We start from the raw sequence: 12,544 nt of genomic DNA on the forward strand, positions 1-12,544 counted from the left end.
TCTGGCGTCAATTATACTGGTATTCCTGTGAATGATATCTCGTGCCAGTCCCAACGCATTACTTGCAAGAAAGATGGCGGTCAGTGTGGCTCGAACCCTTAGCTATCTCTCGTATCCTTTGAATTGAGCTTACAAGCTTTAACCAAAAATGGGAAAACACAGAGGGAAAGGAAAAGAAGCTTCACATCGTCATAAACTCAGCAAGAGTTCAAGGTTTGAAAATAATTGGAACGGAACGGATGATTTCGAGAGTTTCGACAAAGACACCACACGAGGTACGTAAGCTTGTTTACAGAACAGAACAGATACTTTTATTTATTTCAGTCAGGATGATCCCTTCAGTATTTCTAAATAAATACTGTTATCAATGGGATCCCTAACTTTAAAAGGGTAATAACATAGCATTGAGGAATAAAAGTCTAGAAAGTTAATAATTACCAATTTACAAATAAGACTTATGCACTAATAAAATAAAAGACTATAAGTTAAGCTTACTATAAAAATAAATATTTTAAGAATCAAATAATATTGTTGAAAAGGGCGCTACCATTTATATATATTATTTCTCAGTTCCCACCCCCGGGGATTTAATCCGTACAGCCCCATACATTAATTATGTATACCTAATGCGACTAATAAAAAAACTTTATTCACGCTCGCTGTTTTTGAAAGAGGGTTAGGGCTTAACTGCAGAATACCCTGTCACTCTGAAGCTCTTCCCCAGAAAATAGTGGCTACACCATGAGAAAGACCACCCCTAGCCAATCAAGTATAACTCAGCGTCGTTCTTCTTTCTCACTGCGTTGCCACATAGCTGTTGTAGTTCAATTTTATTTTTGGTTCAATTTTAGTTTTCCTTTATTTTATACTCATTATTATATGTTACCATATACACAACCAAGGAAAATAAAAATTGAACCACGGATATTGAACCACAACATTTCCAACCCTGATCCATGTGGTTGTCTGAGCCTTTAGACCCCAATATCGAAAGTCATATTCTCCTCACATTTCTGCATATATTTTGTATAGTACCAGTTGGAAGAATTTGTATAAACATCAAAGCATTTAAGCAGTCCTTAAGAGATCTTTCTCACGACTCAAGATAAATTTGATGCAGTAGACTCTATTGAAGTGTAAAGGTTTTTTATTTTAAAAAAAATACAAGATGCATTGGCAGTGGCTGAACATGCATGTCAAGTGAGTTGAGTAGAAGTGGTGCATATGTAAAAATTATGGGAAAGTGAACATGTGGCAAGCCATGCTTCATGCTATTCTGTCAGCAACTTTTCTTAAACATTCAAATTACCGTATAATGTCTCACTGAAGTGACAGGAACATCCAATTTGTCTATCTTGCAAGTTTCATCTCTGTTTGCATTTCAAAATTTCAGACGAGAGTGGCGTGAAGGACTATGGACGAGGATTTCCTTTCCCTTTGGCTATGTGGGTAAGTTAGCTCAAGGCTGCTTCCAATAAGCTTGATGAACAAGATTTTTTATGCGAAAGAATTATTGTAATGTTATGTTTTATAATGCCAGCTCTATGACACAGGAATACTCAGAAAAAGAAAATCCAAGTTCTCTTCGAACAGGAGTCAAACCTATGACCTTCGGATTACTAGTTTGGATGCTCTACCACTGAGCTACAGGAGACTCGTGTTGGGAAAATTTGGATTTTAATTTATTGAGTACATGCCTGTGTCACTGACTGAAAAATACATCTATCAACTAAGATTTTTTATTATTTTTAAATATGTAAATTATGTAGAAAACACCATTTAAAATGGCCAGTTGGCATTTGCAAGCAGTTCAGGTTAAAAAGTGTGGATGCCTAGGCATCTAAACAGTTTGCAAGTATTCCATTTATCTGGGCTACTTGCAGTGCAAAATAAGACGTGTAGATACAGAGTGGTTTTCATTTGAGGGTTGTAAAACCAAAACCAATGAAACAAATGATACTCCACTCACTGGCCAATCACAAAAGACACAAACAACGCAATGAGCCAATCACTATTTGAAGCAAACACATGTCAGCCATACCGAGCGCACAAAGCATGTGTGAGCGAGTAACGATTGGTTTAGGTATTGCCTCTCGTTGATTGAGAAAGTGGCGTGAGTTTTATAAACCAAAGTAAAGCAAAACTAAAGCAAATGCAAAGTTACTTTCCGCACTCAATTGAAAATCCACTCTAATAAACTGATTCACTAAATGAAATATCTGATTCTAATGTGCAAAACGCTGGCATCAACATGATTTAATATTTATGCTCGCAGGTGACTGCAAAAATCAACTTAGGACCAATACTATGAATTTTGTGATTTATTCCAGTCATCTATTAAAGGTTGAGGTTGCATTCTTTAATGTTAGTAATCAGTCAAGGTTGGAGCATGTATTTTCTAGGAAATCTTGTGGGTTCTTGTTTGAAGTGGGAAATCTATCACTGAAAGATTTTTGTTTGTATGATGAGAAGGGGACCTAAAAGTATCCTACTCTTTCCTCTCATTTTAAATACTGTACCTTGACATTAAACGTAGCAAATCAGGAGAAAAAGATAACCAGTGCTGAACTAAAGTTTAAACACTATGTGCTTTTAATGAAGAAATTTATAAATGTTTTACTACCATTTTGTATTTTTAGGATCTAGAGCACTGCGACCCTAAGAAGTGTTCAGGGAGAAAACTTTCACGACTTGGCTTTGTGAAAACTCTGAAACTCTCTCAGAGGTTCAATGGCCTGATTTTAAGTCCCTTGGGTAAACAATGTGTTTCACCCCAAGACCATACCCTCGTCATGGAACATGGACTTGCGGTAATTGATTGCTCGTGGGCCAAGTTGGAGACTACTCCATTTGCAAGGATGAAAGGAGGGCATTTGCGCCTGTTGCCATACTTGATTGCTGCAAACCCCATTAACTATGGAAAGCCATGTAAACTGTCTTGTGTTGAGGCATTTGCTGCCACTCTGTACATTGTTGGTAGGTAATCTTGCAGGATGAGTAACCTTATTAGGGGTTTCATTAAGATTTTGAACCGTTGGGTAAGAGGTTACTGCCCCTGGGCAGGGTAGTTAACTTGGATATGGTCTTTTATTGAAAACATTGGTTAAGATATTGGGCGATTCCAGAAAATATCCATACCATACCACGGACGGCTTTTAGGATTTCCGAAGGGGAGGGGGGGTTCACGATTATGGAATTCTGAGGGGGATATTTACGATTGGATATCCGAAGGCACTGGTGAATTCCACAGGTGGGATTTCTGGAGTAGAAAGTGTAGAGTGAGTTCCTTGAAAACGCTCTTGTAGTGGACTTTTGTAGTTCGTAAATAAAATTATCCACGAACATATAACCGCGGAAGCAGAGGACAAGCATCCATAGATCATGATACATTTCATGTACACTACATGAGGCATATGGTTTGAGAACACTTTTCGTGCACACTACATGACGTATAAAAGGACGCGACAAGACTCAACGGTATATTTGACCGCTGAAAGATTTTAGGTCTGAATTTGAGCTATTCTGCTTTGTAAATGTCAAAACAGCACAAGAAAACAAAGAGGAGTAAAACTGCTGTAAATGGTGTTTATTATTATAGCCAAATTCAGACTTAAAAAGAAGTTTTCACAGCCTGGCCACTAGCGGTAGGTTTTTCTTGTCGCTGAAGAGTAAAGCTTGTCGCCTAGGGCCGCTAGATCACAGCCCTGAAGAGGCATAAATTCATGTTCGTCTGTTCATATAGGTGTTGCTAAAGTCGAAAATGTACTTCCCACAAAAACCGGAAATTCTGAAGGAGAGGGGGGGTTCACGATTTTGGAATTCTAAGGGCATGGGGGGGGGGGGGTGGGGGTAACGCAGTTTGGAATTTCCGAAGGCAAGGGGGGGTTAAAACATGGAAGCCGTTCGTTGTTGGGTATGGATATTTTCTGGAATTGCCCATTAAAGCCAGCTGGGGAAAGTTGTGTTAACAAACAGTCAATTTGCTGGGTGGCTTGCCTTTAATGAAGCCCCTGCCTTATTCAGTAATGACCACCCTTGATTCACCCCCAGAACATTAATTTGTGCATGGAAACGTTGTGTAATTAGCTCAAGGTACAATTTAAGGTCCTGAATTCACCCTTGACAAACTGTCCAGGTGATAAATTCATTCTTTGTGAATGCAAGCAAATTAAGGAACACTTGTTACAGAGTGTCAGAATGTCCAAGTATGCCACTTGTTTAGGGGTGGGAGGGGGGGATTTGTTCATGGCATGGTGGAATGTGGCAACACTGTCCCAAAGCATGCTGACAAAATTGACTCTCATGTCCAGAAATGTGCAGTTAACCAGAACGTATTGATACTCCCCCCATGAAACGTTCTTTGTTTTGCACCCCCACCCCCCTTCCCCTAGTAAATACCAGTTTAGCTTCATACTTTCCTTCTAAATTTTGACTTTTAAGACCCCCCTCCCCCTAGGAATTTCCTATAATCTTCCGTGGAGTGGGTATAGATTTTTTATGGAACTGTACAATGCACCTAACCCTGAAATTGGGTACTTCATATAAGACAAACCTTTTTGTCATTTTCATATGACTTCATGTTTGACAATTATTTGTGTTGTAGCAAGAATTAAGGTTAGGGGACACCTTGCAATGGCTATCATACAGTTTCGTGCATCTCATCAGCATGCATTTCTGGATATATCTCAAAATTGATGGCCTCACTCATACTAATTAATCTTTTTGTATTTTAAATTATCATGGTAACAATGTTTCATTGGTTTAAGGAGTGTTTTGTTTGCTGCCACAGGTCAGCAAGATCTAGGTGCAGTCCTCCTGAAACGATTCAAATGGGGCTCCTCATTTTATACCTTAAACAGGTAAATGTACTTGAAGCTTCCAAGTGCCAAAGAAATGGAAGTGTAGAGTGAAAGAGTTCTGTGTTTGTAACATTTAAACAAGTGTAAACAACAATCAACATGTTTCCACACAATAGCTTTCTTTGGTTCCTTTCCCAAGGTACTTTGCAGTCTCGCACTTAATCAATATTTGTTTCTAAGGGAGGTGGTGTGGCCTAGTGGTCAGGGCGCCAGACTTGTAACGCAGAGGTCCCAGGCTCGAGTCCCACTTTGACCACTTTGATTTGTTTACAGTAGCCCCGTTTTCAAATCCAAGGCCACGCTTTGTCTTCATTTGCCTCCCACCAGTTGGGATTCGTAACAAAATTAATGCTATGTTAATTTTGTATATTTATTTCACTGATTTATATAAGTGCTACAAAGCTTAATACTTCAACACTTAAATAAAGTCATGACTTTGTATTTTTTTTATTTAATATATTTATATTATAAATACACACGTTCCAGAGATTATGTTAACCCTTTCACTCCCAGCAGTGATGATTTTGTAATTTCTCCTTACATTATCAATACATTGCCAACCAGAAAGGTGACGAGAATAAAGAATATCATCAATTACTGTACATGATAATGGTCCATGAAGTAACACCAAATTGTGTGAACTAACTTTAAAAGAAATGTATGGCACCCAGTCAGGAGAATTAACATTTAGATCATGGGAGTGAAAAGGTTAAGTTGCCATGGGCGTTATATGTGACTGAATTTGCTGGACTTCTGTCATATTTTGTTATCCTGGTCTCAGAGTCAATCAATCAATCAATCAATGTTTATTTGCCCCATTCAATGTTTTTGAGTCGTTTGTCCTTTCTTCCCTGACAAAGTTTAGCTGCAAAGCAACAATGTCAAGTCACAAACTAGCAAAAGATGCTACTTCACAGCTTGATTTTGTTTAAAAAAAAAAACTGAGGTACATCTAAAACCAGTGTAGGTACTTGTCAACAATAAATTTTGTCCCAATGTTGTAAATTCATTTTTGGAGACCTGTCAAGCACAGTGATTTAAGCTTAAAGGAACACTGTCACATTTATTTTGCTGTATTTTCATCAAAACTGCTAAAATATTTGAAAAAACACTTTTTCTTTAACATGAATTTTTGTCATTCTTAGAGTACCGGGAGGAAAATCTTAATTGATTTCTACAATGAAGAACAAACCATGATCAGTTTTAGTGATTTCTTCCCAAAAACACAGGATGAGCTTGAAAAAACTGACCAATTTTTTCAAGTTGCGGTCTATTTCCATCCTATCCATCCGCAGACAAAAATAGTTAATTCTAGTTTTTGTGCACTAGTAGGGTTGTTGTTAACAAAACTGAACCATTATTTTAACATTTCCGTCGATACAGATATGTTTTTTGGCTTTTCAAAACTGATCCTACATTAGATGATACTGCCCCTTTAAGTTGAAGGCATCCTAAGTCATTTGAAGGGGTGCTGTGTTTTGTTTGTTTGGCTGACTATCGATTTTGAAATATTATGGGAACTTACAAGTGTATATGACATAATTTTCTTTATTTGCTTGATCAAATCTTCATGTTGTTCTTGTGTGAAAATCGGAAAAAAATTCCTTTAGTATCAATTGTTTTTCATGTGCAGAGGGAGAAAACTGTGTTGATGAAAATATGAATGGGATTGTTGAATACTCAGAATGAAACAACTGAGGAATAGAGAAACTGCAAGACTAAGCGTTCCTGTATTGATGTCACAGCCACACTATCTTCAGTCTCCTGTCTTACGTGGTATTGTACCCAACTGGACGTGAAATTTGACGCTTTTATACGCCTCAAATGGAGAAGAAAAATTGATGAGGATTTTTTTTCGACTTTCATACGAGAACAACGTTCATATTTGATCAAGCAAATAAAATAATTCTGTCATATACAAGTAAAGAATAAACTGCAAAGGACCGGGAACGAAAACGTTGCTAGTACACACAGGATCTGGGAAAGAGCTAATCAGGGCCGGGTTGTTCGAAAGCCGATTAACGCTAATCCACGATTAAAAATTAACCGAGGTTTTCATCTCGCTCATTAAAAATGTTTTTTGAAAGCTAATTTAGTGGTAAAAAAGTCTTAGTCAAAACTGAGGAACAAAAATCTTTTTGAAAAGTCTTCATTGATTAGTGATTCAACTCGAATGAAAGTTCATGTTAACCCAGGATCAGCTTAATCGGGCTTTGAACAACTGGGCCCAGAAATATAAGTGGTCAAACATCTACAAGACTGTTCTGACGGCGACAGCGACATGATAGAGACTATCATTTCAGTTACTTATGTTATATACACTTTAAAGGAAGTGGAGACAAATCAGAGAGGGAAGGATAGGGGAGGGACGGGGAGGGAGGAGGAGGGGGAAGAAGGAGTGGGGAGGGAGGAGGAGGAGGAGGAGGAGGGAGGAGGAGGAGGAGGGAGGAGGAGGAGGAGGGAGGAGGAGGAGGAGGAAGGAGGAGGAGGGAGGAGGAGGAGGGAGGAGGAGGGAGGAGGAGGAGGGAGGAGGAGGAGGAGGAGGAGGAGGGAGGAGGAGGAGGGAGGAGGAGGGAGGAGGAGGAGGAGGGAGGAGGAGGAGGGAGGAAGAGGGAGGAGGAGGAGGAGGAGGAGGAGGAGGAGGAGGAGCAAAGTGAAATGTCCCAAGATTTTTGAGCAGAATAATGGGTGGCCACGCAAGTTCACTGTTCGTTGACTTTTCAGGGTTCTCCTTGATCGGTATGCTGCCTGTAAATCCAGTAAAGAAGTGGTTGAATTTCAGGATCAGTGGCTACAGGAATGTGAAAAAGAACTACAGACACGATCATCACAAGGTAAATATGCTGTTTCTTAGCATGCCTAGAGTAACCTTAATAAACCATATTCCTATTGTCGGAATTCAACTGAAACTAGCTTGCGCGGTAGCAGGAGGTTTCGCCCTGTGTCAAGTTCGCCCCCTACATTTCGAGTTCGACCTCTACGTTCAACCGAGTTCGCCCCGCTTGCACACGAGGCTTAAGCGAGGGAATCTTTTCGCGTGCTAATATTTTTTAACAATTCCCCTGCTAGGGCCTCCATTGCAAGCTAGATCGAGTTCATTACCGAGAATAGGACAGCAGGGAAGGAGCACAGTTGAGTTTGAAATAAAGAAAATTAATGCGATCGAGAAGGTTAAAATTTTATTGCTAATCGCTGATGATTCCAGAGCCATTTCGCCCAAATATGCTGTAATGAATGCCGAGAATAACATTTGTGATCGCAAGAGTGAACTTAAAATACCCCGAACCATGAATTGGGAGGTTGAAATATTAAAAAAAAAGAGAGAGAGTTTCTGTTAAAGCTTTGGATTGCCCTTACCCAAAAAGTTTTGAAAAGTAAACGTTGCGGAAATTAACACTCAAAGACGCCAATTCTTTTACTGGGCGTTTATTTCATGGGACGTTAATTTCCTATAGTCACTAATTATTCCCAAGCGCACGTTGGGTACGAGATGTGATACGCGCCGAGTTGGCTATAATCATCTCATATCCAACAAGCGCGAGTGGAAAAATTATTTTACTAAAAACAACCAAGAAAAATCGCTAAATCTTGCTGATCTGGTGATATTTTCATTATTGGGGCGTAAGATAGTGGCTCATATACCATGGCCGCTAAACCAATCAAATCTCTGGAACTGTGTCATCCAATGAGTCGGCTTTAATAATAAGGTATATCTATCACTTGTTTACGTCTAAGCGTCTTTTGATTCCGTGACAGATCTGATGGACATTGATATGACAAAGGAACATTGCAATCCTAATCGGCCCATATTAAGGTTCGTATGAACATTTTAAATCCTTCTCTGCAAATGTTAAAGAGATAAACTAGCTTGCTTTCCATTTGGTGGAGAACGAACACTGGCAAAAAACGTTTTCCAGGTCGGACGAAATTCCGACTGAATCGGGCTTGTTATCTGGGCAAATATCCATGATCATTATAACTTTACGACAATTTTGCAGTTATTTATTCTGCGATCATCTTGGATGAAAGTAAATCTACCTCGAGCTCATTGGAATCGTACCATAAGACAACATAAGAAGGAAGAAAGGAAGAAAGTTTAGTATTATTCGTTTTGTCACATTTACTGATATAAGTACAACATTTGTTTGGTGACGGGGAAGTCTGACCCAGAAGCCGAGAGTTTATGACGTCCAGGCTTCCCCTAATTGAAAATTTGACGGCACAGTTTTGACCTGTTATGTGTAGGTGGAAAGTAGAAAAATTACAATATGGACAAAATACAACTAAGTACAATGCACAATAATAACAGTACTTACAAAATATGGTACGATACGGTTTGTGAGGTGTGGTGTGGTACGGTATGGCATGATACGGTACGGTACAGTGCCGTATGGTGAGGTGTGTTACGGTAACGGTAGAGTATGGTATGGTATGGTATGGTATGGTATGGTATGGTATTGTACGGTGAACTACGAATAATCCTCTGTTTTATACATAAGGCCTTCCGGTTTCAGTAACACTTAAAGATTTTACGGGAAAAGGTCATAAGCCCGTCACTCATCTCATAACCTGAAGGACTAGTTGCTATATTTCTGTGGCCCCTTCACCTGGAACCTGCCTAGCAAGGTTGACCCTACCAGGGGTATTACCCCGGCTATTATAGCTAACAGGATCATAAGCGGTAAACCTCCCCACACATTTTCTTTCACACATACCCCTCATCGACATCCCAATCCTAGCAGTATGCTGGATATTTGTCCCATGAACCTAACTCTCACGAGTCTCCTGTAGCTCAGTGCTGGAGCATCCGAACTAGTAATCGCAACTGTCAAAGGTTCGACTCCTGTTAGGGTAACTCGGGTTTTCTTTTTCTGAGTACACCTCAGTCACTGATTGAACAATTCATCTGTCATGTTTTCTCTTCTTTGTATAGTCCAACCTTCGCTAACGGACACCTCCCGTAGGTGGACACCTCTCTTAAGTAGACACTTGGTCATGTTCTCAGCAACATACAAACACTACATTTTGAACCTCCCATAAGCGGACACCTCTCGTAAGCGAGCACTTGGTCATGTTCTCAGCTACACTCTCCTTCGCGCGTCTCTCTAGGAGCCTGGAACAGGCTAAACAAACACTACAATTTGAATCTCCCATAAGCGGACACCTTTTCTGGTCCTGAGGGTATCCGCTTACGGGAGATTCGTCTGTATGGAATACTTACCAATATGATTGCGAGAAAAAGTCTGCTGTACATTAGCCTACATTAAATGCTTTCAAAGTAATTCAGTGGTGTTATCCAGGTGGGAGCCGCGTCGGTGACCTGTGGTTCGTGTGCGACTGTGCAGGCAAAGAATTAATAAAGCGATCCACTGTTATTTTTTATTAGCGAGGAATCAACTGATAGTGAAAGTGGTGACAGTGATGGCGGAGCTGATGATGGTGACGAAAATGGTGACTACGGCAGTCACAGTGATGAAGATAATGTTGATGAGAATCAAGAAAGAGAGGATTACGAAGGTAATGATGTTTCCAAAGACTGTGATGACATTCAACATAAACATGAACAAATCGCTGAAAAGGAATTTAACAACGATGGCTTCGGAGACCCAACCGACGAAAAGGGTGCTTGTGGTGGTCGTTATGACTACGAACTCTCATATCACAGCGTCCACGAAGAAAGACTGTTGAGTCAGCAAAAGAAGTTTGATTCGTCATCAGAGGACAGTCCACTTGGTATAATCGAGACAGTTGGACGGGTTCAGCTGGAAGATAGATAGCGTAAAGCTGATAATCTGTAAATTAACAAAATTAGCCGCGCTGCAAGTTGATCGAGTCGATCAAAATGAAAAGGGCTTGGAGTTCATACACGCCAGCTTTTCACTCACACGATGCCTTGCATGAATCTGAGACTGAATGGCAGCGAAAACCGTCGCTTGCCATGTAAAAAGTTTTAAGGGATTGGATTTACGAGCTTCTTAGGGATTGTCTTTCCGAACATCCTTAGATTTTTTTTGTGGAGCAAACCATTTTGCAATTATTGGAGGTTCCTTTTTACTCAAGAAAACTCCCGTTTTTCCGGACGAATCCAAATATCTCAGGTGATTAAGCTTTTCCGAAAACATATATTTGAAGATGTGATTCACCTCAAATGAATTTTCGTTTTGCCAGCCAGTAGTTTCGCCGAAACACGTAACAGTGGCTGGCAACTTAGATTATCTCACAGTCAGTCCGCGCTTTTCATTTCCGATCTAAGGGCTCCGCTTCGTGTTCGGTATTTGCCCTACCCAAGAGAAAAATCCCTGAGCTCGACGAGTGTGTGTCAGTTTTTTTCTTTTTCGGAAACTGAGTGTGAAGCATAAGGAAACCGGAATCGTAATCGGAATCTTAAGCTCGACAGCATCGAAATTAAAAGTATCAGAACGTTTTCGCTTATGACTCTGTAGCTTGTGATCTAGTGCAAACAAGTTGATCGGAATCGGAAATGCAAGCAAAAGGATAAGCCAATCACAAAGCTCCTTCCCAGTCCCTGAATTAGAAATTCGCACCGCGGCGCAGGTACTGTATAAGTTGTTTTTCTCTTCTCCGATCGGGGTGGAATAGTGGTTCATTCAGAAACGCTTCTTATGGTCTGCACAATTCCTCGACTGTAGTAAACACACTTTATAGCGAAAGAAAACACCAAAGAATGAGTTAAAATGAAAACTTTATTTGACTTTTAGCACATTTTAGTGTCAGTGTAATATTTTGCGTATATTAACTCTTATAATCGGGAACTATAAAAAAAACACCAGGAAAGAAATGCCTATGAGTTCATGTAGATTAAGGCCTGAAGAATATGCAAGAAAAAAACTATCGAAAAGAGGGCTGGCGTACGCATTTGAAATGGTTCTGAATGTTAAATACGTCTTTCACTTTCCCCATACAAATTATACTAGTGATAATCAAAGATTGGGGAGTGCGTTCGATGATCTCGATCCCAGGCTCTCTCTCCTTTGCCAAGTTGGTGATGATGTCATCCGCCCCTGCAAAATCTGTGGGGGATGCCAGATATGCGTCCCAAGATCCATTCGTTGATCGATCGACTGTCCCATACAATCTCGAGTTCAATCTATATTAGGACTGCGTTCTTTCTACGTCGAACGCAATAACTTTATCGATGGTTCGAGGCCTGTGGTTAAGTGCGTCACTTAGTGAGCCTGGGTGACTTGTGTTTACACTAGGTCAGTTCTTATTCCGCTTCCGTTCTGCTTAAGCAGTCAATGATTCATTCCTTAGGGTGAGACCGTGTATATAGACATAGGTTTAACCTTATTGGCTGATGTTCAGTACGAAGATTTCAGTTCTAGTTACAAAGCTTTATAGACTTTAAGGACGGTGCCTACTAATACAGTAGTATTTTTTCACAGTTTATGACTATGCGGGAAAAGCAGATCTTAGCAAGGACTATTAAAATCCAAAAAGAAAGTTAGGGGTAACCACGCATTTTTTTTTTTTTTTTTTTTTTTTTTTTTTTAGCGATAATTAAGCAATAATAATTCTAAAAAGCGCTAAAATACCAAGCCATGTATGGCATTTTTTTTCCCAAATTGAAGATTAATTATCTCTGAAAAATGTATGGTTAACCCCAGATTTCTGTATGGATACCAAGAACACTTACTAAGTTCTGCTTTCTCCGTATGGTTTTA

The 12,544-nt window shown here is 39.8% G+C and overlaps 1 protein-coding gene across 3 annotated transcripts in view; it reads left to right on the forward strand.

Moving 5' to 3' along the window:
* Positions 1–12,544, forward strand: part of LOC146461036 (18S rRNA aminocarboxypropyltransferase-like) — a 17,225-nt gene continuing 4,681 nt past the window's right edge. The window contains exons 1-8 of one of the 3 annotated variants that reach the window (XR_014857512.1): positions 1–275; positions 1,394–1,449; positions 2,640–2,976; positions 4,790–4,859; positions 7,584–7,693; positions 8,616–8,673; positions 10,246–12,083; positions 12,116–12,544. The exon at positions 12,116–12,544 is cut by the window's right edge and continues 4,681 nt beyond it. Coding sequence is in view for 2 of the 3 variants with exons in the window: in XM_085087497.1 (XP_084943623.1) it covers positions 149–275; positions 1,394–1,449; positions 2,640–2,976; positions 4,790–4,859; positions 7,584–7,693; positions 8,616–8,673; positions 10,246–10,636 (1,149 nt within the window). In the remaining variant the exon portion in view is untranslated. Of the gene's footprint in view, positions 276–975; positions 1,318–1,362; positions 1,450–2,639; positions 2,977–4,789; positions 4,860–7,583; positions 7,694–8,615; positions 8,674–10,245 lie in introns of those variants that run through there. The other 2 variants (XM_085087497.1, XM_085087498.1) reach the window with 2 other exon arrangements.

Source organism: Pavona decussata, unplaced genomic scaffold (assembly GCF_977016875.1).
Source record: "Pavona decussata unplaced genomic scaffold, jaPavDecu1.1 SCAFFOLD_202, whole genome shotgun sequence".
NCBI lineage: Eukaryota > Metazoa > Cnidaria > Anthozoa > Scleractinia > Agariciidae > Pavona > Pavona decussata.